A 27,643-nucleotide genomic window follows, 5' to 3' on the forward strand; every position below is an offset into this window, starting at 1 on the left:
GTATCTTTATTTGTTTTTATAGTTTTATTTTTGACGTGTGCATTACTGCCAATTCCTAGCAGCATCATTCGTGAGAAATAATTTAAATTCTCTACCACATGTTGCTAATCTTCATAAAAAAGAAAATTAAATATCATTTTTCAATATATTTTGAAATGAACACTGACATCATAAATAGCAAACATTTTGGATAATAAATATTTTCCATCAAGCACATAGCATATAAAATGGGCATCATCATTATTATTTTATTTATTTCAAGAAAAAGTGGCAAATCATAGACTTTTCAGTGCCTGGAACAAGAACGTTATTGAGAATGAGAAGTGTTGCAATTAACTCTGTCTCAGAGTTAAAACCCAAGTAGTCTCAGTGGTAATAGGTATTCTGAGTGTGGTATCAAGTCGTCTGGAAGGACATTTGAAAAAACTATGAATCCCTGATTTGTTGCACAGTCTTCAGGCCTCTGCTATTGTTGGTAACAACCAATATCCTAAGGAAAACTCTTGATCTTTAAAGCTCCTATGTATGGATGGATAGATAGTTGGATTTTTAACATATGAGTCTGATTATAATGTTAATATCCATTTTAGAATTGTTGTACAGTAGCAAAATGTCTATCCATTTCTGTTCAAAATAAAAACAAACAAAATCACCCAAAACAAATCAAAAATTCAATGCAACCTCTATTCTGAAACTCTGCCAAAAGTTTTTTTACAAGGGTCATTCAATATATGAGGTAATTTTTTAATTAATTTATTTTTGTCTATAAATATAAACTCTGTATTGTTAGAAATTAGTTTATCATAAAATATATTTTAATCCCACAGAAATATTTATTTTGAGGTTCTTCAAAATAGGGAAAAATTAAACAAAGTGATCCAGATTTGGACAGAGCTCTGACAGCAAACTTTTAATTATTTAAAAGTGTGAGTCATGTGAAATGTGTGATGTGTAGGTTGGTTGTTGTGTGAAGTTCATACATTGAAATTGATATGAAAGTCTCTGATTTTATCAGATCAGGCTGTCTGAAGATATTGTTTTCCTGACTGAATATTCATATGTGTTGACCACATGTAACCAGCATGTTTTACCATCCATAGAAGATGGGCTTAATAGAAGTTGATAGAAGCCACTCTAGCACTCAAAAAGCAAAGATCATTGGGCAATAAAGATCAGTATAGAAAATGGTATTGTTGGAGAAAAGTCCACTATGCAGTTAAGGTTCAGTGTCAGATACATCATTACATTGAATGTGGTATTATTAAAAAATCTACTAAATGGTAATGATCTAGTGGTGAATATGTTGTGGCATTAAATATAATGTTGCCAAAGAAAAGTATACCATGTAAAAGAGTTCCAGTAGCTAACATGTTGTTTCTATCAATAGAGACCATAATTTCCTCCTTTTTTCTTCTTTTCTTTCTTCAAGATTATAAATGAAAAACAAATATATTTTTTTTGTAAAATATGATTGATTCTACTGCAAAATTCACCTTGTTTATTGAATGCCCCTCGTATACATTGTATTGTGCTAAGTTTTATTCATTTATTTTTTTCGAAATTTATGAGAAGCAATGTGAGATGCATGTATTAATATGTAGTCGTAAAAAAACGTTAATCATGTAAAAACCTATATTGTACGACATGCTTTTCATGTGTTCGCCATTTACTATGATAGTTCTTGTAGATATATAGGAAACTAATTAAAGCATTACAAATCCAACACAACTAATGCATTGTAAGTTTTCACAAACTGTGTATATTGTTTTATTTTGTTTAATATTTTTATGATAAAATGAGAGTTTTGCTAAACCCAATATCCATTTTCCCTTCTATTTTTCATGCACATACAAATGTTTGTATTCAAGGTCATTTTTTGGTAACTGTGTGCTCTTTGAAATGTGTTTTCTTTTTCTGGAATGTTCAGACAAATAGTTCCTGTTAGTCTGGCTATAGAACGTTCAACAGATTTTTTTGTTTTTTGTTTTGTATACTGTGTTTAGTATTAGTATTTTTAGTATGAAATGTTTTTTTATTGTACTATGCTTCAGCAAGGATGTCATGAGGTAAGGGTTGTTCTAATTCATTGTTCAACATTCATTTCACGCTGCTTATGCAGTGTATAATCCGATATCAAAAAAAGCATTTTCGGTGAATACATGATAACAGAAGTGTCATATCAAAATTAGTAAAAATTCCAAAAAATTATGAAAAATGCTCAAGTAAAAATATAATTTATTGAATTATAAAGTGTGTAATAAATTGCGAACAGACGGGCTTACCTGACAAACGCTCGAGGTGTGCACTCTGCAAAGCGGGCACGTCCAAAGAAAAATGGCAAGATGGCGGCGGCCGGTTAATATTGCCAAGTAATCACGCAAAATCTCGTGTTCTCTCGCACACACGAGAGTTCAGCTTAGCATAAAAACGGGTCACTGTGAGCAAGAGGGGAGAAGGAAAAACGTAGTCAAGACAAAGACGACGCTTCTGACGACTGAGAAGAAAAAAGAAGAAAAAGAGCAAGAAGTAGAAGAGGAAGAAGAGAACGATACATGAGAAGACGAGGTGTGTGCGGGTTTGAGTAAATCGAAACAGACAGAAAAAAAAAAACTCTGATTACAAGCTATCTCGGCTTTGGTATGGAGAAATTTGACATCAAATTCCGGAATTCGATGGCTCCCTCACTGGTCCCTCGGTGGTCGAATGGCTGGAAAAGGCTGAGCGCGTTTGCCGGTTGTGCAAGATTAAAGACCCAGCTATGGTTATCCCATTGAGACTCACTAAAGGGGCTTATGCCATGTACCAGCAGCTAGGGGAGGATCCAACCATGGAGCAGATTACACAAGCGCTATACGGGGCATTTGGTACAGACCCTTTTGTCGCCTGGAGGCAGTTTTCCGAACGCCGACTTGGGCCGGGGGAGACAGTGGATGTCTACATGGCCGACTTGAAAAAGCTTGCCACTCTCTTCGGCGGTGCAAGTGATCGCATATTGGCATGCGCCTTTTTGTCGGGACTTCCGGATGAGGCAAGTCGACTGCTGCGAGCATCGTCAAGACTCACTGAGATTGGATTGGAGGAGTTATTGGCGAGAGCACGAAACATCTTGAAAGACGATCGAGAACTAGTCTCCGCAGCTGTTGACACTCTGGACTTGCTAACGAAGGGTCTACAATGCTATACCTGTGGTGGCCCCAACCACTTTTCCAGAGACTGCAAAAGTGGTACAAGGCGCACCCCTAATTATGGAGCACGACAAGTAATACGGTGTCACCAATGCAATAAGCCAGGCCACATAGCGCGGAATTGTCCGGGAAACGGGCAAGGGGAGGACGCCGCAGCGCTAGCACCCTCCCCAACGCGGCATTTAACAAAGCGCTGCCTGCAGTAACAGTTCAAGTTGATGGATGTGAACGTTCAGCGCTGGTTGACACCGGCTGTACCCAAACCCTTCTTCGAAAGGAATATTGCGCCACATGGAAGAAACGAAGGATCCCTGTACTTACTGTCGGCCAAGGCTCATTGGTGTGTTGTGGGGTCAGCGTTGTTCATATCAGCATTGGCAATGGCTCTCCGGTTGCTGTGACGGTGTTAGTGGTCGATGGGGAGCTGCTCGGATATGACCTTCTCCTTGGAATGGACGCTATCACACAGCTAGGCGGAATTACTGTGAACGGCGCCGGTGATGTGAGCTTCTCTCGACCAAACAAACAAATGTGTGCAGCAATCACTCTCGATGAGCCCGACTTCCATGCAGAATACGATAAGGGCACAAACACTTGGACAGCGTCCTGGAAATGGGCAGGCGACCAGCCACCAGTGTCATTGCGGAATCGACTTACAGAGTATCCCCCTCCTGCGTGGCTTAGGGGGCAGTCCGAGGCAGAAGTGTGGCTGGATAATGGCTGGTTAGTTCCATACCCAGAGGATGAGCTCGGGCCCCTGCGGGGGCTAATTCCCCTGATGGCTGTCAGACAAGAGAACAAGCAGAAAGTTCGACCTGTTCTTGATTACCGGGAACTTAATGAATACGTTGACCCACACACTGCGGGGGCTGATGTCTATGCTCATAAACTACGGGAGTGGCGGCAGCAGGGTGCGGAAGCAGCCATACTGGACTTGCGAAGAGCGTACTTGCAAATACGTGTTGAGAAATCGCTGTGGCCGTTCCAGACAGTGGTGATCAAAGGAACTCGCTATTGCTTGACCAGGCTAGGATTCGGCCTGAATGTAGCCCCTAACATCATGACAGCAATCATGCAGGCGATCCGGCGTCAAGATGAAGCGGTGCAACATGCGACATCGTTGTATACAGACAACATTTTTGTCAATGAGAGCCTCCTGTCTGCCCAGGCGGTCAAAGAACACTTCGAGCACTTCGGATTGTCGTGCAAGGAGCCGGAGCGGCTACAGGACGGGGCGAAAGTGCTCGGACTGCAGGTGAGTGGAAGTGCAGATGGCCTTCAATGGGGAAGGAGTGGTGAAATCCCGGAAATCCCATCTACCATCACACGTCGGAGCACGTTTTCCATTTGCGGAAAATTGGTGGGTCACTTCCCTGTGTGTGGGTGGCTCCGAGTGGCTGTAGCGGCCATAAAGCGACGGGCAACTTCTATGTCAACTGGATGGGACGATGAGGTGCATGATCCTGCCCTGTGAAGCATGCTGGTGGAAGTTGTGGCCAGAGTGACCAATGATGATCCTGTACGGGGGAACTGGTGCGTCGATGGGAGTGAATTTACAGTTTGGGTAGACGCCAGCTCACTTGCCCTTGGCGTTGCTCTGGCGGTCGACGGAAGGATAATAGAAGATGCCTGCTGGCTTCGGCCGGAGAATGACGCCAAGCATATAAACCTAGCTGAACTCGATGCTATACTGAAAGGAGTCAATCTAGCGCTTCAGTGGCAGGCTAGAATCCTTCACATCATCACGGATTCCACGTGTGTGCATCGGTGGATGACCAATGCCTTGAACGGAAAAGCACGTCTGACAACGAAGGCGTCGGCCGAAATGTTGATCCGGAGGCGGCTTGCTACCCTAACCGAAACCACTAAGGAATACGACTTGGTCATAGATGTGACACTGGTGCAGTCCTGTTTGAATCAGGCGGATCGTCTGACCAGAGTGCCACGCCGTTGGCTAGACCTGCCAAAAGAAGTGAACAAGTCAGCACCTGTAAATTGCGCTGCTGTGGGACATAGACTCAGCCCGGAGCATATTAATGATGTCCATTGCCAAAGCGGGCACCCCGGTGTAAACCGAACGCTTTACTTCGCCAGATTGGTTGACCCCTCTGTGTCTCGGAGGGCTGTGAAATCTGTTGTGGGAAGCTGCAACACCTGCTGATCGATCGACCCAGCACCTGTCCGGTGGAAGAAGGGAATACTCAGTGTGAAGCGTAATTGGGATAGGATTGCGATGGACATAACGCACTACAACGGGAGGCATTTTTTGACGCTTATCGACTGTGGACCATCTAGGTTTTCATTGTGGCGGCCCCTTCGCCGGCAGGACGCGGCTGCCATTATCCATGAGTTGGAAGGTGTGTTCCTCGAGCGTGGCCCTCCTTTTGAGATACTCACCGACAATGGCCCCGCTTTTGTTAGTGAGCCGTTTAAACAGTTTGCAGATGGCTGTCCATCTGCGTTTTCGGTGTGCCCATGTTCCCAGTGGAAACAGGATTATTGAGCGCAATCACAGAACTGTTAAGACAATCGCAGCACGGAAGGGGTGTACGGTACCTGAAGCAGTCTATTGGTACAACGTCACCCCTAAGGACGATGTTTCACCCTCCACCGCGCCAGCCAACGCGCTACATGCATACCGTGTCAGGGTGAGAGGTTTGGAGAGCAGCTCACTACCCGAACCGGAGCCACCAGAGAAGAACATAAAAGAGGGAGATGTCGTCTGGGTTAAAAAACCCCGAGGCCAGTGCACGACTCGCTACGGAACCGGTCATGTCACTGAAGTGATCAGCCCGCAGGCGGTGCGAGTTGATGGAGTACCTCGTCATATTAAAGACTTAAGATCAGTATTCCATATTAAAGACTTAAGATCAGTATTTCAAACGCAGCTGCTGCTTGACGAAGATAGTGAAATTGAATCCGTGACCAGCGACCCATCATTCTGGTTCATGACGGCTTCAATGCACAGCGACACTGAGAGTGGTAGCCTTCAAAGTACTGACCCTTCTGCTGATGATGAAAACCCGGACAGTGATACTGCGATGCTCAGCTTTAGGTTCGCCGACCTTCGTGTCACGGAAGACAGCGCAGACGATGATGAAGCCCCGAATCCCCCTCTCCGAAGAAGCATTCGAAGAAAAAGGCCACCACCTCCCTGCTCTTTCTGTGATAATGAGATCAGGGGGGAGTGTGTAATAAATTGCGAACAGACGGGCTTACCTGACAAACGCTCGAGGTGTGCACTCTGCAAAGCGGGCACGTCCAAAGAAAAATGGCAAGATGGCGGCGGCCGGTTAATATTGCCAAGTAATCACGCAAAATCTCGTGTTCTCTCGCACACACGAGAGTTCAGCTTAGCATAAAAACGGGTCACTGTGAGCAAGAGGGGAGAAGGAAAAACGTAGAAAAAGAGCAAGAAGTAGAAGAGGAAGAAGAGAACGATACATGAGAAGACGAGGTGTGTGCGGGTTTGAGTAAATCGAAACAGACAGAAAAAAAAAACTCTGATTACATAAAGTTTTATGACATTTGTTAATTTTATAGAGTCCTTAAAATACAGGGGAAGTAACTGCAGTCTATGATTTTGAAAAAATATTAAAATTCGCCATTTCAAAATAAAAAATGGTGGATCGCTAATATGTTTGTATTTTTGTAAAAAAAATAGTTCTAGCGTATCTTCTACTTGATCATTTTCATTTTTCATGATTTTTGGAATTTTTACTAATTCTGACATGACATGTATGTATGTAATGTTTTTATCCAAAATTCATTTTTTAACTCGAATTATATTGCACAAGCACCCATTTCATTGTTATCCTCACCTGCATTCTCCCAACCAACCAACCAACAAGATCTCTCTGACCCGCTTTATCCTTGTATGCAAAAAAGAGATTTCTCTTTTGATTGTCTTTAAATTGGAATCAAAGACTGGATTTTAAATAGCTTGCACCTGTTCTTTGCAACTTGGTTATGGAAATTAAAAAAATCTTCAAGAATTTGGTCCAATTCTTTCTGCCCCTGCAAAACAGCATTTCTGAACTTTTTGATCTTTGCATAACCCTTTATATAAATTACATGCAAAAATAGTTATCTACACCACAAATTAGGAAAAACCTTGAGTAAAATTCTAATTAAAAATAAAAATCGGTTTTACCGTATTTTGCTGATTTAACATTGATTATTATTTGTCCAAATCATAGACTGGTTGATCCCCTCTGTTTTACATCTATTTTCGCTGTTATTAATATCAAATTAAAAATATACGAGAAAACAAATTCATATTTTTAATTAAAATTCTATTCAATTATTTTTCCTAATTTTTGGTGTAGATACCTATCTTTGCCTGATACATCAGTATATCAGAATTTTCCTGTCAATTTATTTAGAACTGTTATTTTTATTTATGTATCCTTATGGACAAGTACTGTTTTTTTTTTGTAAATTCTTTTTTTAATTAGCCTCAAAACAATTACTTCAGTTCAATGAGATTTCCAACGACTGAAGCTTTTAACCTTGGTTGCAATAAACCCTGGAATGAATTTCAAAGAATCAAAATTTCATTTTTTCTGTAGCTTTAAAAGTTTTACTTGCATATTTTTTCTTTAACATCCAACAAAATGTATTTTATATTTCTGAAATGAGATATTGTTGTTTACCTGTTTTAGACTGTTATCCTCACCTTAGTTGTTGTTATATTCACGTTTCAACTGTCTCCAGATGCATTTTGTTATAGTCAGTAATCTCCTGAAAATGTTTGACATGAAAATGTTTGCCATCTACTCACGTAAATTGTTTTCATATTGCATTTTGACATACTAGAAAATATTCTGGGGTAAATTTTATCTAGAGGTTGTGAGTTTATTATATCATTAAGGAACAAAGAAAATTAGCCAATTATAGATGCTAAATCATGTGCCTTGAGTACAAACGATCGATTCCGTAATCGGTCTATAAAATTGTTCCTATCTGGTCAGATCGGAGTAGTACTTATATATATTGTTTTTAAAATATAATTATCCACTGACATGTGTTTCGTCGTCTACGACTCATCAGAGGAATGGCTAAATCTATATATATATATATATATATATATATATATATACAATGTGTGTGGGTATATTATGCCATATACAGCATAATCACATTGACACAGCAGTTCTTGTTAGATCACCAAAATTTAGCTATGTTAAGCCTGGTCAGATTGGTAATACCAGGCGCTGTATGTAGGACACCAACATCAACCTGCAAGATTTGCAAAAACCTAACATTGTCATCTCCTCCAATGAGGATATACAAGTGACTAGAAACCACTTGTGAATTTTCTCATGAAACTTCCTCCTTTGGAGAAAACTGATTCAACCCGCCTAGGATTAGTGCTGCTTTGTACAATACAGTAATACTACACATCAAGACAAGATTAGGTTTAGAATTGTCCATTTGGACCCATGGCATAATGGTTGATTAAATGATTAGCAATTAGTTATATGCTTTCTGGATGTTGATAGTCTATTACAGACGATATTAACTCTAAGAATTGCTGCAGTGGAAAGTAGATAAATAATAACTTTAAAGTCTGGTCTACTATTTCAGCAGAATGCTAGGTGGAGAAAAGCTGCTTTCATATCCTTTTCTGATAGTTTTATTGATACAATAACTCAACTACAATTTAAACCCACCACTTTTTACCGCTGAACAAATTATATACAACAATAATTTACATACTATTAAAACACTGGATCTTATTTGTTAGCTTGTCTGCCCCTCTACATGCTGGATAACTTCATCATTTTGTGAAGTTGTAAATAGTTTGCAATAATATTTTGTGTGTTACCTGCACTAAGGATTGAACCTACAATCTCCAGAAGAATGTAATTTACAACTGAATGTTATCAAGTACTTTATCCACTACACAACACGTCTGAGTTTGATAAGATACACCGGAAGAAGGTCGGAAGTTATATCTGCCGAAATGGTGAGTAAATAATTCTAAGAAACCAAATAAGTACGAATAATCAATCCTCATCTAAAAAATTTAGAAACAAAAATAAACACTGTTTTTGTTGATTTTTAAGAGAAGGAAAAACAGGTTTAAATTTTCACTGCCTTTAAGGTTACATTTCAAAATGGATCAATGTTTATAAGGAAAACAGTTTGAAATGTGTAAACCATGCAAAAAATGTATGTTGCATAAAGTAAAGAAATTCTTCCAAATAATGTGAATTCAACCCAGCATTGCTTGCAATAGTTGTTCGTTTTGGTAATTTTCAACGGAAAGTAAACAGAGTAGTAATATTATCTCCTATACCTTTCTATAAATGAATACATTTGTTAGGACCGGATTTATCTCTGTTAGGGATAAATTCGTTCCTGGGCCAGAGAGAGTAATTCTCTTTGAGGAAAAATGGAGTTAAACTCCCAAATATCGTAATGAACATAAGATTTTCTTGTGAACTGTCACACCACAATGTCAAGAATTAAAACTGGATTTTTTGCTGAATAAAAAATAGAAGAAAATTATTCTGGAATGCTAAAAAATAATAATGCATTATTTAATTAAGTTTTAATGAAAAATATAATTTCTACTCAACAAAAAGAAAGAAAATGAATATGCAGATAGTTTTAAATAAATCGCAACATAAATTATTACGCTCCTTGGCTTTTTGGCTAGAAACAAAGTATAGTATCTGTTCTGATGCTACACTTACTCTATTCTGTTCACAGTCAGTGAAAGATAAATCCTTCTAGATTAAGAGAAATTTTATTTTTGGTCTAATCTCTGGATTACTTTTTGGAGAAGCTGGATTTTCCCCACATTAAAAATCAACCATGTATCTAACTTTGCCCTTGTTTTGAGGAGGCTCAAGTAAATAGTAACATAAATTATGTTAACATTCTTAAAGTTTGGCCAAATTTTGATAATCAAAGATTCCCTTATGGGGGCTTAATTCCTAGTTAAAATGTTCTAGCTTGGAGATAACTTGAGAATGAGAAGAAAACATTTATTGGCATATTCGGCAAACAAGGCCAAGCACGGGATATCTCTGGTGAGTCTCGGATATTTTACTTCTGTGCATGGCTAATAGACAAAGTGTGTGAAAACTGGGTGATAGGCAGAGCCTACCTACTCCTTAAGAAATTTATGTTTGCAAGCTGGATAATTTGTTCAGGTCACCAGCTGTAGAAAGGTTGCTGACCAGCACAAAAGAGGCCTCCTTCCTTCCATGTTTTAGTCATATAAACTCTTTTCCTACATAGTTTTCACCATAGCAGTATGTTTTTAATTTCTTTGAAGTGTTTGACCCATTTGTACTTTTTAAAGGTCTCAGGGTGTTTCTGTCAAGTTATAAACTGAGCTGAAGCAGTCACACCAGTTATTACTAATAAAGGTTAGCACTTTCTAGTCAGATGAAGAATTAGTCGATGGCCAACCTTATATCTAGTGCTACAAGATTAGGCTGTCTGAAAATATTGGCTTCCTGACTAAGAATTCACCAGGCATTGATATTATTGATTTTTTCCTTTCACTTTACAAAACTCAATCATGTTCTGCAAAGTAAAAAACAAAACCAATAATTTTCCTCTAAAAAAACAACCAAATTAAACACTGAATAAATATTTGGAGATATAAAGAACTTGAAGCAAAAACATTTTGAACCCGAAAAGGATTAATATGCTGTAAAACAAAACAACCAAACCAAACACCATGAATAAATATTTGAAGATATAAACAACTTGAAGCATAAAATCTTTTTCGAAAATGACTGAATTCAACATTAAATAACTCAAAAAGGGTTGATATGTTGCAAATAAAACAACCAAACCAAACCAAACCAAACCAACTGTCTCACTACTAGGAGGAAGATGTATAGCAGCTGTGTTAGGAGCATGATGCTATATAAGGGTGAGTACTTAGTATTCACCAAGTCCTCACTTACCCGTCTTCAATGTAATGACAAAGTAATGATCAGACAGATATGCAATTTCAGTGTTAATTTTATTTTTATTTCGGACTATTAGTCTCATCTTTATTAGTTGTTGTTTGTTTGTTTTTTTTTTTTTTTTTTTTTTTTTATTGGTTCACAACGTTTCGGCCAACTTCCTCTGGCCTTCGTCAGGTGGTAACCGCGACGGATAGGAACTTCGAATCTCCTAACTGCATTCTCAGCCATCACTGCCATCCGTAGTTGTCGTCGTCTCACCACATTTTTGACCAATTACCTCTGGCACGCTTTGGGTGGGATTGAAACCGCTATCTTCAGACAATGTTCATCTGGAACCGCAGAGATTCAACGTCTCTATCAACTGCGCCACGGGCCCCGAAGGGCTGCCATCCGTAGTTGTCGTCGTCTCACCACATTTTTGACCAATTACCTCTGGCACGCTTTGGGTGGGATTGAAACCGCTATCTTCAGACAATGTTCATCTGGAACCGCAGAGATTCAACGTCTCTATCAACTGCGCCACGGGCCCCGTGATGGCTGAGAATGCAGTTAGGAGATTCGAAGTTCCTATCCGTCGCGGTTACCACCTGACGAAGGCCAGAGGAAGTTGGGCGAAACGTTGTGAACCAATGAAAAAAAAAAAAAAAAAAAAAAAAAAAAACAACAACTAATAAAGATGAGACTAATAGTCCGAAATAAAAATAAAATTAACATAAAAAAATGCTCATCTCGAAATAAAAAAATTCCAATTAAGGAATAATATATATATATGCAATTTCAGGTTCGATCAGATCTGACATATCAGCTTTGATACTGAGGTTAAATATGCCAAAGTTTGATGAGTTCCTGGTGGTCAATCATCTAAGTTGGCTTGGCTATGTTGAGAGGAATGATTCTTGAATACAAAAAATGCCCAGGGAAAGTGGGATGACCCAAGAAAAAGTTGATGCACACGCTAAACAAAGATTTTTGACAATAGAATTTGAATGGAATAAATCTTCAACACCACTAAAATTGGAGACGGATATTTCAGGCTGCCAGAAAACCTCAGACTCTGGACTAAGAGGAATTAGATGATAATAGATGATTATGAGGAGGAGGAAGTTTCATGGGAATATCAAATTGACAAATGATCCCCAGTGGTTTGTATATTCCAGTCAGGAGAGCTGATGATGTTAGGGTTTGCAATTCTTTGTAGGAAAGTGTCAACATCCCCCTACATACAGTATCTGATATTTCCAAACTGTCATTGCTTAACTTCTGTGATCTAATGAGAACTGATGTGTAAACATGATTATGCCATATATTGTGAAGACTAAATGGGTGACCATTTGGGAATACCAGGTGCTGTGTATGTGCTTTACACTTATCTCGACATTGTTTCTGGTCATCTTGGACTTCTTTTTGCCACTGGATGATAGATGTGTTGATTCAGGGGAAGTGTAGTTGAGAATTGCGTGACTCATGTTTCATAATTACACCTGCAAAGGATTTATCCATTGTCTCTCAAGACTGAATGGTAGCCATAACTTTGGGTACTTAATCATTTTGCCTATCTAAAGAGGGAGGTGTGAGTCATGTTATGGCAAGAGTTGAAGTAATGTGTGGCTTTTTTTTCCCCAGTCATAAGATTCTAAGATAGACCTTTTTCTCAAAAACCAACATGGCCAACCACTTGGAAGTGGTAGCAACCTCAAAACCTGACATCTACTCAATTTCACTTCTGTCATAAACTTCCTCCCATGATGTAAATTTCTGTACAACGTAGCTCTAACCTCTTATTTGACTTCCGACAATTTATTTTTATTACTTAATTTAACCTTTTTGTTCAAAACTTTTGTCTATGTACCAATCCAATATTGATACACATATGTAAACAGATTGCAAATAAAAATTGATAATGTGTTTCAGAGGATTTTGCTGAACCCTTGGGACAGAATCACCAAACACCTAAGGTTTTGTCGACCATGGGTTAAGGACCACTTCCTTAGGATTTCCATTTAAAGCTTGCTAACTTTACCTACCTGGCATCATTCAGTAGTATAGATATTTGCAGTTTGTTTTGTTTTTCTTTTTTTCTTTTTAATCATGCCATTGTTTTTTCAAATTATTATCACAATCAAAGGGAAGCAACTACATGTGGATGAATACAGAGTTACATCTATTTTTTTTCTTTTCTTTTAATGGCTGCCATTTAAAAATTCTGAATGGACAACGTAATTTATGAAATGAATTAAATTTAATTAGATTTTATTCTTTAACCACATGCTTCCACAATCCATAAGAACAATTGGCGAACCAAAATCAAATCTTGATTTTGTAGTTAAAAAGCTATTGATGAAAACAAAAAAATGATAAAGATTGACCTTATTTTATATATTAGATTAGATATCATGTATATGTTGATAAAATGTTTTATATGCCACATTGACCACCATGCATGTTCTAGACACACCGTCCCTGCTCTGCATATCCATTATTATTCGTTAATTGGTCATCAATCTGTATCTTTACTTCAATATTTGCCCATGAAATGATATCGTGTGCCCAATGTAGCACAAGTTCTATAAGCTTGTCATCTCTTTTTTATCTTTTGATCAAAACACTGATTTATCATTTGGATTACTATTCTCATCTTGGTTGTTGTTCTTATGTTTCAGCCAATGTAACTTTAAAACCTTCAAAAAATCAATAATTATGAATAATAGATTAGAACACCATTAATATATATATATACATACTAGCTGTACCCTGCCACGCGTTGCAGTGGCTCAATTTGGTGTAATGGAAAAATTCAATAAAAAGAGAAAATGCATGTTTCTTATATTAGTACAGCAATCCACTGCAAAAAGTGAAAAAAAAGGCGAAAATGAAAAAAAATTGTACTCTTGCAGAATTTGATCTGGATCCTCGGGAGTTTCTGTCAATCATTCATGGTTTGGACTTGACCAACAATCAGTGGATGGAGCCGAACGTAGCAAAAATGTTGAAACGCTAAATGTTTTTTTTTTGTTGTTGTTTTACAAAAATGTGAGTTAGTAATTAATATTTGGTTGATGGTGGGGGGAGGGGGGGTTACTATACACAGATTCGAAAAAGTTGTCCAAAAACAAATAAATGAAAGCAAAGGTAAGTTACGTTTCTACCCAATTGGATAATTGTTTAGTGTTTTTATGTAATGTAAAATGTTTAATCGGCTCAAAAAACAGAAATGGTCGCGGACTCTGTTGAATACGTTAAGTTTGGGAAAGTAAGTTGAAAACTAAAAACTATACAAAACAGTGTCTGAAACTCACCGAATATATGTTACCATGACATAGGCTGCCAAAATCGGTGGGTTTCTGACAATATTTTGTATAGTCTTTTTAGTTTTAACTCACTTTCTCTAACTTAAAGTAATCAACAGTGTCCACCACCATTTGTAGCTTTCAAATAACTGCTTTCAAACACTGTTTTTCGAGCCAACTAAACGTTACATTAAATGAAAAGGGTTTGTATTACTAAACACAGATACAAAGAAGTTGTCAAAAAATAAATATATATAAATAAATGTTATCAAAGGCAAGAAAAGTAAATGTTCTACCTAACTGGATAAGATTTTAGAGTTTTTATGTAATGTATAATCGGTTCAAAAACATTCAATGTTTATCGGTATATCTGAAAAATACAAGACAGACTGTATCGAACACATTAAGTTTGGGGAAATTTGGGGAAAATGAGTTTAAACTAAAAAAACTATACAAAATACTGTTAGGAACTCACTCAATATATGTTACCATGACGTAGGCTGGCATATAATCGGTGGTTTTAAACTTTTGCTCGATACAGGTGACGACTTTTAAAAGTCCCTTTTAGTGATTACCTGGTTTGAGGATATTTGTACAACTAAACGGCAAATCTGCTCAAAAAAATCCGGTATTATTTTACTTTAAGGTCCATTTCACGTTCATATATAACGAAATATTTTATTGTAGATTTCGGTGGGCTAAGAACGAATCTGCAAACCGTTTCCGTAGCAAAAAGAAAGTTTTCATGATATTCAGGAAATTACTTTTTCGAAAAGTGTGTGATCACAGTGAGTGAGAGAGAGAGAGATGTGGGAAAATAATACGTTTGTGTATATATTTTCTATTTTTTTATAGACGAACCTTTTCAAGATAAAAGCTCGATGAATGCTATTACATAACTACAGAGCAGATATAAAACTCAATAGACAATATTAGGCTATTTTCCATTGAAAATAAAATCTTGCTTATTGGAATGTAGCCTAATATTATATGATATATATAGATATCACTAGTAGTACTACACATCCAAACAAAATTATGTTTAAAACTCAAAATATTCATACTAGTATTGTTCACATGAACCCCAGGTACAATGGATAAAGGTGTTGATTACAATTAGTTATACATATAACTAATTGCTAATTAACATCTGGAGGTTTAATCTTTACTACAGGTAATATTACCTAAGAATAACATAATTATTAACACTTCTAACCAGTCATGGCTGACAGAATGAGAACTACCTCGATTGATTAAATAAAGAGTTTAGTTCTAAATTCTTTATAGGTTTCCAAGTTTGACATAAAGATTCCTAAGTTTGAAAAAGTAAGTCTGAAGAAGGTAAGAAGATATATCAACTGAAACATTGTGGAAATAACAACCAAGATGCGAATAGTGATTTGAATAATGAAAATATTGATAAACAATATGTCTTTTTTACTTACATTTCTCATGCATATTTGTTTGTCTTTAAATCTTTATGTTCAGTATGCACTTTTTTAGACGTTGTTCTTATATTAAATGACACTAATTAGATGAAAAAAAAAATGCATACATTATACAGGCCCGTATTAAGGATTGCTTTGGATGATATGCATAATGTTTATTTACAGTTTTGTTGTTTCATTTTTTTTTTTTTTTTTTTTTTTTTTTTTTTTTTTTTTTTCAGGAAATTTTTTCTATTTAAAAATTTTTTTTTGCTCTTAAACAAAGCATATTGCCACTGAAACATAAGGAGCTATTGTGATAGGAGCCAGATTTCTTTTTTGAGGGAGGGTGTCTTAGTTTGGTGCTGGGCAGCAAAATGTTTGTTCACATTACATTTAAATTTATGTGTGTTTGTACGATTGGGGAAACGGAGGGAATTTGAAAGGCATACAGTCTGAGGAAAGAAAGTGGAGTAGAAAAATCTTCCAGACCTCTACAGTGAAGGGGTGGGATTTTACTACTAGTTGGGCAGTTTGGTAGTATTTACATTGAATAGGTAAAGGTGCAGTGAGCTTATTGAAGCACTTGTTTCTCTTTACTTCAAAAAAAAAGATTGCTTCGCCTCCCCCCCCCTCCCCCATGCATTGTGGTTGATCTGATGCAAAGTTTTCTTTAATTGCATCCAGCCCTAATTTAGGATATTTGAGGAATTTGTGGCCCCTATTTACTTGCTTTCCCATGAAGACAAAGTTAGAAATGAAGTTGCTTTTTATTTTATGTGGTGGATATCCAACACCCTAAAAAGAGTCACTCTGGATGGAACAAAAATAAAAATTACTACTCAATCAAAAAGGATTTCTTTTACTTTAATTGAGTTGAAGCGTCACTTTGAATTATTCAATTTAAGATAAAAATACAATTTAACAAAGGCACAAGGCCACCAAAAGTGTGGAGAGTAAAAGTGTTGTTTGTGATCCTCTATTTATTTTACTCTGTTTATCTTATTCTTACCTACAATCATTGCAGCCACCACAATACCACATTTACTCTAATTTATTAATATAATAACCTGGCAGCCCATTAGTGTGTCTACTAAATAACATATATATTTTGAACATCATAGCATAAATATTCATCTGTTTGCTCACGTTTTGTTTTCACCAAAAAAAAAAAAAAAGATACCATGCTAGAAACAAAGTTTAGTATCTGTTCTGATTCTACATTCTGTCCTTGGTTAGCAAGGGACAAGGCCTTCTAGATTGAGGCAATTTTTATCTTATTTTTGTTCCAATCTGGAGTGACCCATCTGGGGAGCTAGATTTTTCCCACATTAAAACACCGACCTTGTGTCTAACTTTGCCCTCATGTAGAGGCAAGTAAATAGCAAGTTTCCATTCCATATGAATAATTGATAGCATTTCCGAGAAATGAACCATCAAATCAACTGGCTGAAAAGTTTTAAGAACACAAAATAAATAAAATTTTAATACCCCCCCCCCCCCCCCAATATTAAAAAACACTCTTTGAATGAAAATGATTTTTTGATCAAAAACCAGGATACATTTTATTATTTAGATGATAGATGTATGCATATCTACATATATCCAGTGTTTTTTTTTTTATTATTCAAATTTTAATTAACCACATTGACTGCCCATGCAAGACCTGGGTTGCAACACTGCAAGGAGGACTTGAAAACTTGCCAACTTCATGAGAGGGATGGAGGTATCATGGATAGAACTAAATGGTGAACAAACATTTGAGCAGTTGCCAAAAAGGTAGATCCATGCAAGCCATGAAAACCTGTCTGCAACTAGATAAGAAAAGGCAAAAGACAGGCATAAGTTTTGTTGCTTGTGTGCATTTTAATGGCATTGCTTATTTCTCATGTTGTTGGTTAAGAGACAAACATAATACAAGCAAATGTTATCACTGTTGTTGGTGAAATAAATTATTAACCAAATACATCTAAAGGCACCTGGGTAATTCCCAGATTTTCAGTACCATAACCAAACACACATTTCAGGACCCCTTCCTAGGGCTAACACTTGATCTTTATATTAGATGCACAGATATTTGAGTCTTGAGTTTTTCCTTACAACTCTCAAATGCTGAGTTAGTAGAGAAATGAAGAACATTAATTTTCCTCTTCCCAATTGACTAGTGAATCATGGTATAGTGTTTTTGTTTCATTTTACTTTAGTCAAAGTTCTAAAAAAACTGAGAGAGCCCCTTCCTGGGGCTTACACAATCTTTATATAAAATGCATAGATGTTTGAATATTCAAAGTTCTGTCAAATGTTGAGTTAATAAATTTAATTTTCTTATCCACATTTGACCAGTAAACTCTGTTATAGTACATCATTCTTGTGATCTCTTGATCTTAATAGATACAAGGACAAGAATTTGTCTGGTCTGGTAGAGTATCCAATTTAGTGCTGTTACTTAAGGTAACATCACTTGGTGAAGGTGCACCATTTGATGGGCCATATTGATGGCACCTTATTTGGACTTAAAATATTATGTTATTTTGAATATTTAGTCAGGGTTTACTTATAGAATGAAGTATCCTCATGTCAGGTTATCTTGACAAACACTAGTACAGAGAGATTGAATACGCTGGACGATGATGTCTAGTAGGTAATTTAATATATATTATATATTATGTTATTTCATTTTATGACTTAATATTCTTTTATGCTAATTAAAAAAAATGTTTTAATGTTTTTAATTGTAAAAAAAAAATAGACAAAATATCAGCATCTCCTACTTACATAATTTTTTTTTTTTTATTACTTTTTGGTAGTCGTCATAATCAGTTTTTGTGAAATGAATCTTCAGTTGTTTTCATTATTAATTTTTATATTTTCAGAGACAAGTTGACTGGGAGGCTGCTGCTAATTTGTTGAAAGGTTTGGGAATTGATTTTTTTTTAAATTTTATTTTTACAAATTTTAAAAACGAAAATTAAAAAAACAATTCAGATGGGTTACCATTTATCAAGGTAAAAAGCCATTTGAGGCTAAAGGTTAATGAGATGGAATGTTTGTCAGTTGAGAGATGAAGAATAATATGAGCAGATTTAGAATGATTGATGGAATAGACCAAGTTCGAACACTTGTGAGGATGATTCATAACAGAAATCTGTTGATGTTGAACTTCAAGGCCATCATGTTATAATCTGCAGGGAAGCAGTGCTGTGGCTATATATACCACAAATGTGAAGCTTTTGTGAAGAATCCCTGTTTATGGAAATTCTACTTGATACTAGGAACACAGAAAAATAAAAGAAATTTGCAGGGAGGAGGGTGGTAGAAGGACAAGTTCTTGCTGTGAATTTCTTACAAGAAGTAACCAGAGATTGGAGCTCAGTCGGGCACCTTCCGTGGAAATAATGATAGATCTAGATGCCTATATCAATTATTATGATAAGGAGTTCAGTTTGAAATTCTATATATGTTCCTGTGTTCTACATAACGATTTCAAAGTACAAAAAGGTGAACCTAAAAAAGGATTGAAAATTACATCAGCCGAAACATTGTGAATTTAACAGTCAAGAGGAGAATGGTAGTCTGAATAATACAAGTTATCAATCCTCATCTAAAAAATAAAAGATTAAACTTTCATCAAAATGCTCAGATTTGACATGAAATAATCTGAAAAGTACTAAAATACCTAAGAAACAAAATAAAAAATAATAAAAGATTGAATTTATCAAAATATTTCAGCTGTAGGTTTTGTAAATTTGTAAGAAAATGTGTGTGTGTATATATATTTGCTTGTTTTGTTTAGTCAGTATGAGTTGGCATGAGCTTGTGTGTGAGTAAAGTGTGTGAATATGTGTGAGTTAATCGTAAGTATTGTTTTCCTCATACCAGGAGGCAAAGGTAACAGAGTCTAAGTATTGTCACTAACTATCTGCTTCCGTTTTGTTGCATCTTCTGTGAGGGAATATTGAAATTCTGATTTATATAACTGTGCATTCGTTCACTCTGCTGCTGTGATCATTCTATCAATTGTTTACAAGCCAAAATTGTTCATGAATTGATCCAGTCAATAACAAGTCCTCATACCAAGTAAAACCAGAAATCCATCTTATAAGCAAATAATAGATGTTTATTTTGATGATTAAAAATGGTACCCGTCTATTTAGTTGAATGACAGACTTGCAGCATCAGACCACTACCTGACTAAACTAAAACACATGATCCATTAATGCGATTTTTTACTGAGAGTCTCACAGGCACTCAGGCAGTTCGGAGAAGCACATTCATCAAAACTACTCAGTAACTCTCAGGAAAATCAACTGTCTACTTCAAACGTTCAACTTCCACTCTCTTTTCCTCCCTCCCTTCTCTGGGGAAGGGGGCAGCTCATTTTCATCTGAAATCTTTGACCATTGATTGGCTCCGGCCTTTTGTTAGTGGTCATTGTTCAGAAGTTGACCACTGAAAACATCCACCAGTCTGCAATTCTGGGCTCACACATAGATAACCATGGGCATTGTTTCTCTCACAAAGATAATCCCGACAGAATTCTTCTCACTCAGTGAAGATCTTATAATTTTCTTCAAACAAAGAGAATATCTCTTGGGTGGTCTGACTCTGGCCAGAGATATTTTCAGCTCTGTGCCTACTCCTTTTCTCTTGGCCAAGTATCTAACAACTGAAATACCTGTTATTCATATGCATCAGCAAAACATGCTGCACAACATGTGTTTGCGTAGCCATTGGATCTCCGGAGTGAATTTGTTTTTGATAGTGAACTGTTACTTAACCTGTGGATGTACAGTTTATCTGACTTCTTATTTTAGCATTTCATCTTTTTTTCGTTTAGAGCCGAATTTTGAACAGAAATGTGATTTTGCTTTTTGAGATATTGTTTTGGGAGTTGTGACTTGTGTGTTTTTGCATGTGCGGTTGATTAATAAATATATATAGGGTGGAAAAATATATTATTCGTTTACATTAATATCGATATTTGCTCTCGCTTTTCAATTGTAGGTGTCTACCTGACTTTACGAAAACATAATTTCATTGCTCATCTCACTCACCTCAAGGTAAGTTTTTTTTGTATCGTCATCGGAGCTGCTCAATTTCAGGTGATTACCTCATAAGTTATCTGAACGCTGATCATCATATCTTTTTTAATTTTCAACTAACCATATTTACCTGGCATTGCTCAAAATGCAATGAAGTCATGTTAGTTTTTAATTACTGGTACTACCAGATCAGGCTGTCTGAAGATATTGACTTCCTGACTTACTAAACATTGATGCTATTGTTTTTTTCCTTTCCTTTGCAAAATTCAATCATGTTCTGCAAAGCCAAAACCAAAAACAACAATTTTCCTCTACAAAGCAATCAAACCAAATACCATAAATAAATATCTAAAGATACAAAAAAACGTGAAGCATAAATACTTTTACTAAAATTACTAGATTTGGCATTAAATAACCCAAAAAGAGTTGATATGCTGTAAAACAAATGTAAAGAATTTGAAACATAAAACCTGTCACCAAAATGACCGGATTTGGCATGAAATAATGTGAAAAATATTGATATGCCATAAAATAAAACAATCATTAGATTTTAATTTTTATTTGTACATTTTTAAAACCTATACAGAAAAAGAAATAAAAGTTTAATTGTAAGAGAGACAACTCTTACTGTATTCTTTAATTAAGATTCTGAGTTATATCCCTTGTTGATTTTAATTAGTCAGCTGTAGTTTAAAAACATTTCCATATTACTAGTTACCCAGTCAGAACCACATCATTAAAAAAAAAATAAACTGTAGCAAAGTATGTTATGATGACAATAAATAGTATGGCAGTAAAAAAAAAAATAATGAAAATTGGCTAGTCAGAAACAAAATTTGATACATCTGTTTAAATGCTTCTTGGGTCTAACTTTTAAAATCTCACAAGGTAACTTTATATGTGAGATTTTTAAAAGAGGAAGACAAATTCCATTTCTAATATTCAAAACAACTTTTTGGAATTGTTTTCGTTAACATGTAAATAAAAAATAGAATAAAAGAAAAGGTTTTAGTAAATTAAATTCACCTTTGATAATGCAGGGAAAATCATAGATTACCTGACTAGAGTGGGTATCGTGTTCTTTGCTTAGAGAATAAATAATAAAAAAAAAAAAAAAAGAAAACTTTTGAATCAGATAACTAATTTTCTTTTCTTCTTTTGCAGACACTCATCAGTGTATTGATTGGTTTGATCTTATCCGGAAGCACTGGTACCAATCAGGACCACCTTGGGCCGACATTCTATGGAAGCCATAAAAGTGATCAAAGTCAAACCTCCTTACCGGCTCCCTCCATTTTCTGTTCCGCTGTTATCAAACTCGTTGCAATGCAGATACAAGTCTTGGGGGTAAACCTCTTGTTTTTTTCTCATTTAATTCTTTAATTACTTCTGCAAAAAAAATAAGTTATGTTAAATAAGTTTGTCTTTTTCATTTTTGCTTTCTGTTTAGCAGAATTATTGCCAGTGTATACCAAAGAAAAGTCCTATGTAATTCCAGTTTAATTTTAAAACTCTACAGAATAGTATTTACTTTGAAATGCTTTTTTCAGATTTTTTTTTTTTTTCTTACAAGGCGACTTATCAAGGTCCAAAGGCCACTCAAGGATCTGGGTTAATGAGTGCATGGTAGTCACTGAGATAACAGCATAGTGATCGTTAGCGGTGGAAATTGGGTAGAATTTGATTATTTAAGGAGGGAGGGAATGAACAAGAACTTGTTTACATTGGACTTGAAGATGAGCATGCTGTAGTCAGTTGGAAAGCAAGCCAATGGAACAGAGTATCATAGGTGCACAGTTCTTAAAAAGAAGCTTTGTTCATGGAATTTGCATTCAGATTTATGCACAGATAAAGAGTGGGTGAAATTATTGATAGTGGTTGTAGCTAGATGAATACTTTTTGTGAAAGTTTTGCAGGGAGGATCATAGATTGAGCCTCAAATTAGCACTTGTCATGAAAATTACAATAGAGCAGAGACAGGCTTGCAACATTTTTTTTATATGAGAAAGAAGTTGCAGGGAAGAGAAAAAGGCAACTCTAAGTTTCAAAGCCGGTTTTGAACTTCGTCAAGGCAGGATAGGGATCCTAGCAGCTTCTTCACAGATGTGGCAACAGTACTCCATTTTACGATACATTTGACTCTCGTACAGATAGAGGATTGTATTGGGTGTGAAATTCCTTCTGATGCAGTAGAATAATGTAACCATTTCTCCAGCATCCTTGGCAACAGATTTGGTGTAAGTCTTCATTTTTGGGTTAGGAGTGAAGGTCAGTCCCAGAAGCTTGTCGAAGCAAGGTGCTTCTTTGAGACGAGAGCCATTCATATCAATTCGGGTCAAGTGGAGATCAGAGCATTGGGGGTGAAAAGATAGAAGCTTTGTTTTGGATGCATTAAAGTAATCAACCACCTTTTGTTCCATTGCACCATGTGCTTAAGGTCGGAGGAGAGAGACAGAGAAATCTTGATCGTTATTGGCCTTTGAAGTGTTGTCATAGAAGGTAGTGTCATCTGTGTATATGCCAATGATGAACTCAAAATGTAATTCAGATCATTGATGAAAATAAGGGAAAGAGTTGGGCATAAGATAAATCCTTAAGGCATGCCAGCATTGATACTTTGAGCTTCAATGATTACTTGTATAAACTTATATGAGAGAAAGAATTTGATGGTTGAGAAGACATTTCATCTTGTGAAATAGACCTTTAGGCTAAATCCTATCAAATGTTTTTCATACAAAAACAAACTTCTCCTCTCTTGCCATGGCTTAGCAGGATCAGATAGCACTCTAGAAAACAATTCTCTTTCTATAGCTAAAACCTGCCTGACAAATCAACTTGCCCTACATTATGTTCCTGTGTTCATTAAACTGTTAAGTAAAGTTGATCTAAATTATAGAAAAATTGGTTGTTCACTTTAATTGCACTGTGGTGATCTTTTTTTCTTTTTCAGCTCTAACAAACATCTACAGTGGCAAGACTTCATTTGATTTCAATGTCTCTTTTATGCATTTTCAAAGTTTTTCAAAATGTTTCTAATGTTTCTACTGCTACTACTACTACTACTACTACTACTACTACTACTATTATTATTATTATTATTTGTTTGTTTCTTTGTTATTTACTTTTTTAGGTACAATTTTCATTAGAACAGATTTGTGGTGGAGTTTCTGTATTTCCGTCAATTGAAAATTGTCTCAATATGCTTGTTGATTTTATATTACCTCTCTGCATAAGGACGGGCTATGGAAGACGAGGTGAGAACCTATTTTCTTTTTAATAATATTTCATTGAACAAAAAATTGTCTTTTTTTAAATCTGAATGTTAAAGTCAGCCCAAACTATAAAATACTTAACTGTTTTTCTTTTGGATAGTTTTTTTTTTTGTTACCTAGCCAAATGTCTTGTATTGCATCAGCTTTTAGAAACCACAGAAAACTTGTGTTTGTACAAAGATGGTATATATATATATATATATAATATATGTAATAAAAAAAAATTGTATTAGTACAAAGGTAATATGTATATGTATATATATATATATATATATATATATATATATATATATAAATTTCTTCTGGTTATATATATATAATATATGTAATAAAAAAAATTGTATTTGTACAAAGATAATATATATATATGCTTTTTCAATTATATTTTACCCTTTATCTATACCAATCTTTTTATTTATGAAACTCAATGTATTTTAAATTTAACTACAGAACATATACAAATAGATGACAAAACAGGTATATTCCAAATTCGAAGATGTTATTCATCTTAACATTTATTTCTTTCAACATGTCAAAATGTTCTGTGATACAAAACAGGTGCTGTCAAAAAAAGTGGACGTTTGGCATGTTGAAAGAATTAAATGGTAACATGAATAATAGTTTGGAATTTGGAATATAGCTGTTTTGTCATATTACTGATTATATATATATATATATATATATATATATATATATATATATATATATGTAAACATAACGACCTAGAAAGAAAATAGCCACTGAATTTTATGTTGAAATTGAAAGAAATCTTTGCTCCACATATAAATTATAAAGATAATTGTTCATAAGAAAAATTTGCTTTGCTAAAAAAAAAAAAAAAAAAAAAAAAAATTTTGTATTGTACAATATAATTCATCTTTTGAACATTTCCAACTTTAACCATTAATTGACTGAATAACAGTTTAATGCACACAGTAAATTGCAAATTTCACACTTTCAAGAACTGGTTATTTACCGAATTTTGTCAATCCATTGAATAATTTCAAAATTATCAGACAGCTTTATGACAAATGGAGTATTATTATTTCATCAGTCTGCATGAAATCATTGTCATAAACATTTTCTTTCTAGACCTCTGCGCCTTTACTTTACCATATATATCAGTAGTACATATATTTTTTAAATATATACTCTTTTGTAAGAATATATATTTTTAAAAAAACTATATCTGTGTGTTTTTTAAAATAAATAAAATTTATTTTAATCTAAACTTTCAAAAATTTTAATTTACCTTGTCGAAGCAAAATGTTTTTTACCTCATTGTCCAAGATGACATCTGAACTTCTTGATATCAGAAAGAACCATCCAGTAATGTTTTTAAGTGTGGTTATGCTAGTTTTTTTTACAAAAAATTATTTATTTAAAAAACACATTGCTATGGGTTTTTTCAAAAACAAATAAGGAAAACAATGTTTTAAAAAAACCGTCACCATGCCTGAATTATCATAAAAAACTTTGACATGTCCATAACATGTGGTTTGATCTCATCCTTGCTATAGTGTAATGTGGCCGTTAAATTTTTACTCAGACTGAACACGTTGCAGGAACAAAAAAGGGAAGAAATTTGACTCAGCTTTTTTTAGTTGAAATAAAAGGCATTTTATTCATAGTACTTTCCAAACTATGCCTGCATGTGGGTTTTACAAGTCTCATCATTTGCCATGTGGTTAAAAAAATTCTGCAGTGTCAAACACTCTCCTCTCACATCAACATATCTGCTCGAGTCCAGTCAATGCCATGCAGGTTTTTCAAATCTCTCTTGCCAACACGTGCTTCACCTCTCTTTTGCCAACCATGTAACTCCAAATCTCTGTTCGCTTTTTTTTCCCTTCTCTTCCTTCGCTGTGACATAAACTTGTGCCATGGCTTGGTCATTTACATATGTCGAGATACCACTGCTATTACATACGCATCAATGGCTTCGTTGCAATAGCAATAAAGAAATACTCTGTTGAGCTTGCTTCAGTCATCTCCAAATTCGTCAACAAATATCTTGCCAAATCATGCTTCCTTGATAAAATTGCCTCTCTGGTATCAGTGTTTAAGAATTCTGGGGAAAGAACAGGCTTGCAAAATTATCACCCTATCAGTCTCCCCTCACTCTTTGAATCATTAATAAATTTAGCAAAAATGTGTCTGAGCTGGATATATTTGCTGATAACACCTCACCTTGTTCTCAACATATGGGTGAAACAAATTTACATATGTTCAAAGCAATAGTCAAATACTTAGAAAATCACCTTCACTCTCTCATAGAATGAGGAATTGAATCGATGATTACATTTAATGCTACTAAGACAAACTATTTTTATAATCAACAATGATAAGAAATGTTTCCATTCATCAATTGCCATGGCTGATAACATCCTACCTCAAAGTCCGCCCAACATTTCAATATTCATAGATAACATAAATTAGAACAAATACAGAAAAGATGCTGTCAAATCTGCTGCAAAGAAGGTGGGCTCCCTCTATTGAGCTAGAAAACTTCTTACACCTGCCAGTATCCTATATCTTTACAAAGCCACCATTTGCCCATTGTTACGAACCAGTATGAAGCTGAGTTGGGGTGGATGTCCCCTGGTAAGAATCTTATGACTCTAGGTCAGCGCTTCACCCTACATTGTCCGTAACACAAAATAAAAATAAAATAATGACAAGTAAAATGTCGGCCACGATTTGTGACCTATTTGACACGTTGTCTGAGGTTCTCATTAGTACATTTTGTTCCGAACGATTCAAACTCAAAGCAAGAATGACATAACGCTAGAATCTTAAAACACAAATTTTATTCAACATCCTTAAATTTAATATCACTCCACAATAGGTTGGGGTGAGGTCGGATGATAAAAAAGAAACATCATAAAAGAAAGAAAAGAAAACAAGGTGACAAACAAAAAAAAATAATATAAGAGAAAATGTATATACCATTTCCATTATGGTATGACAGTTCGGCCAAGGACAAGGAGCAGGGATATTGGGATGGGGAAATCATAATAGTCACTTAACTTTATCCAATTGGACTTTCGTGTTTCATAATGTCTCCGCAAAGTTCATCATTCGCAAGATTTTTCCTGTTTGGTTTCTTCTTGGATGGGGACGTCCATCGACATGACGATATTTTTGTTCGTTGCAACCCTCTTCTTATTCATCTGTAATGTCTTCACCGTGCACTTTCTATGATATCCATTCTCGGCCGAAAGAATTCAACTCCCGTTTATTTCAGGGAAATCTGTTTACGCTGCGCTTTGGGCATTCCTGAGCACCACTGGCTCATAGCGAGTTTCTTTCTTTTTTTTTTTTGATTCATTATTCGCTCAAACATAAACAAAACAACTTTCACTGCTCTCCCAGTCTTTTTATCTTTTTTTCTTGCCTCTCAATTTTTTTATATGAACGCTATCGTTTTTCACCATTGACAAAATGCTCAGTTCAAAAACTGCTTTCTTTATTCGTCCGCGTCGATTTC

General features: G+C 35.5%; 1 protein-coding gene across 2 annotated transcripts in view; it reads left to right on the forward strand.

Moving 5' to 3' along the window:
* Window positions 1-27,643, forward strand: part of LOC145286230 (protein unc-80 homolog) — a 542,234-nt gene that overhangs the window by 417,849 nt on the left and 96,742 nt on the right. For both annotated transcript variants that reach the window (XM_080135050.1, XM_080135051.1), the window contains 4 exons: window positions 18,713-18,752; window positions 20,844-20,899; window positions 22,046-22,228; window positions 24,012-24,135. In XM_080135050.1, the coding sequence (XP_079991176.1) occupies window positions 18,713-18,752; window positions 20,844-20,899; window positions 22,046-22,228; window positions 24,012-24,135 (403 nt within the window). The remainder of the gene's footprint in view (window positions 1-18,712; window positions 18,753-20,843; window positions 20,900-22,045; window positions 22,229-24,011; window positions 24,136-27,643) is intronic.

This window comes from Euprymna scolopes, chromosome 10, assembly GCF_053919585.1.
Source record: "Euprymna scolopes isolate OS-2025 chromosome 10, ASM5391958v1, whole genome shotgun sequence".
Taxonomy (NCBI): domain Eukaryota; kingdom Metazoa; phylum Mollusca; class Cephalopoda; order Sepiida; family Sepiolidae; genus Euprymna; species Euprymna scolopes.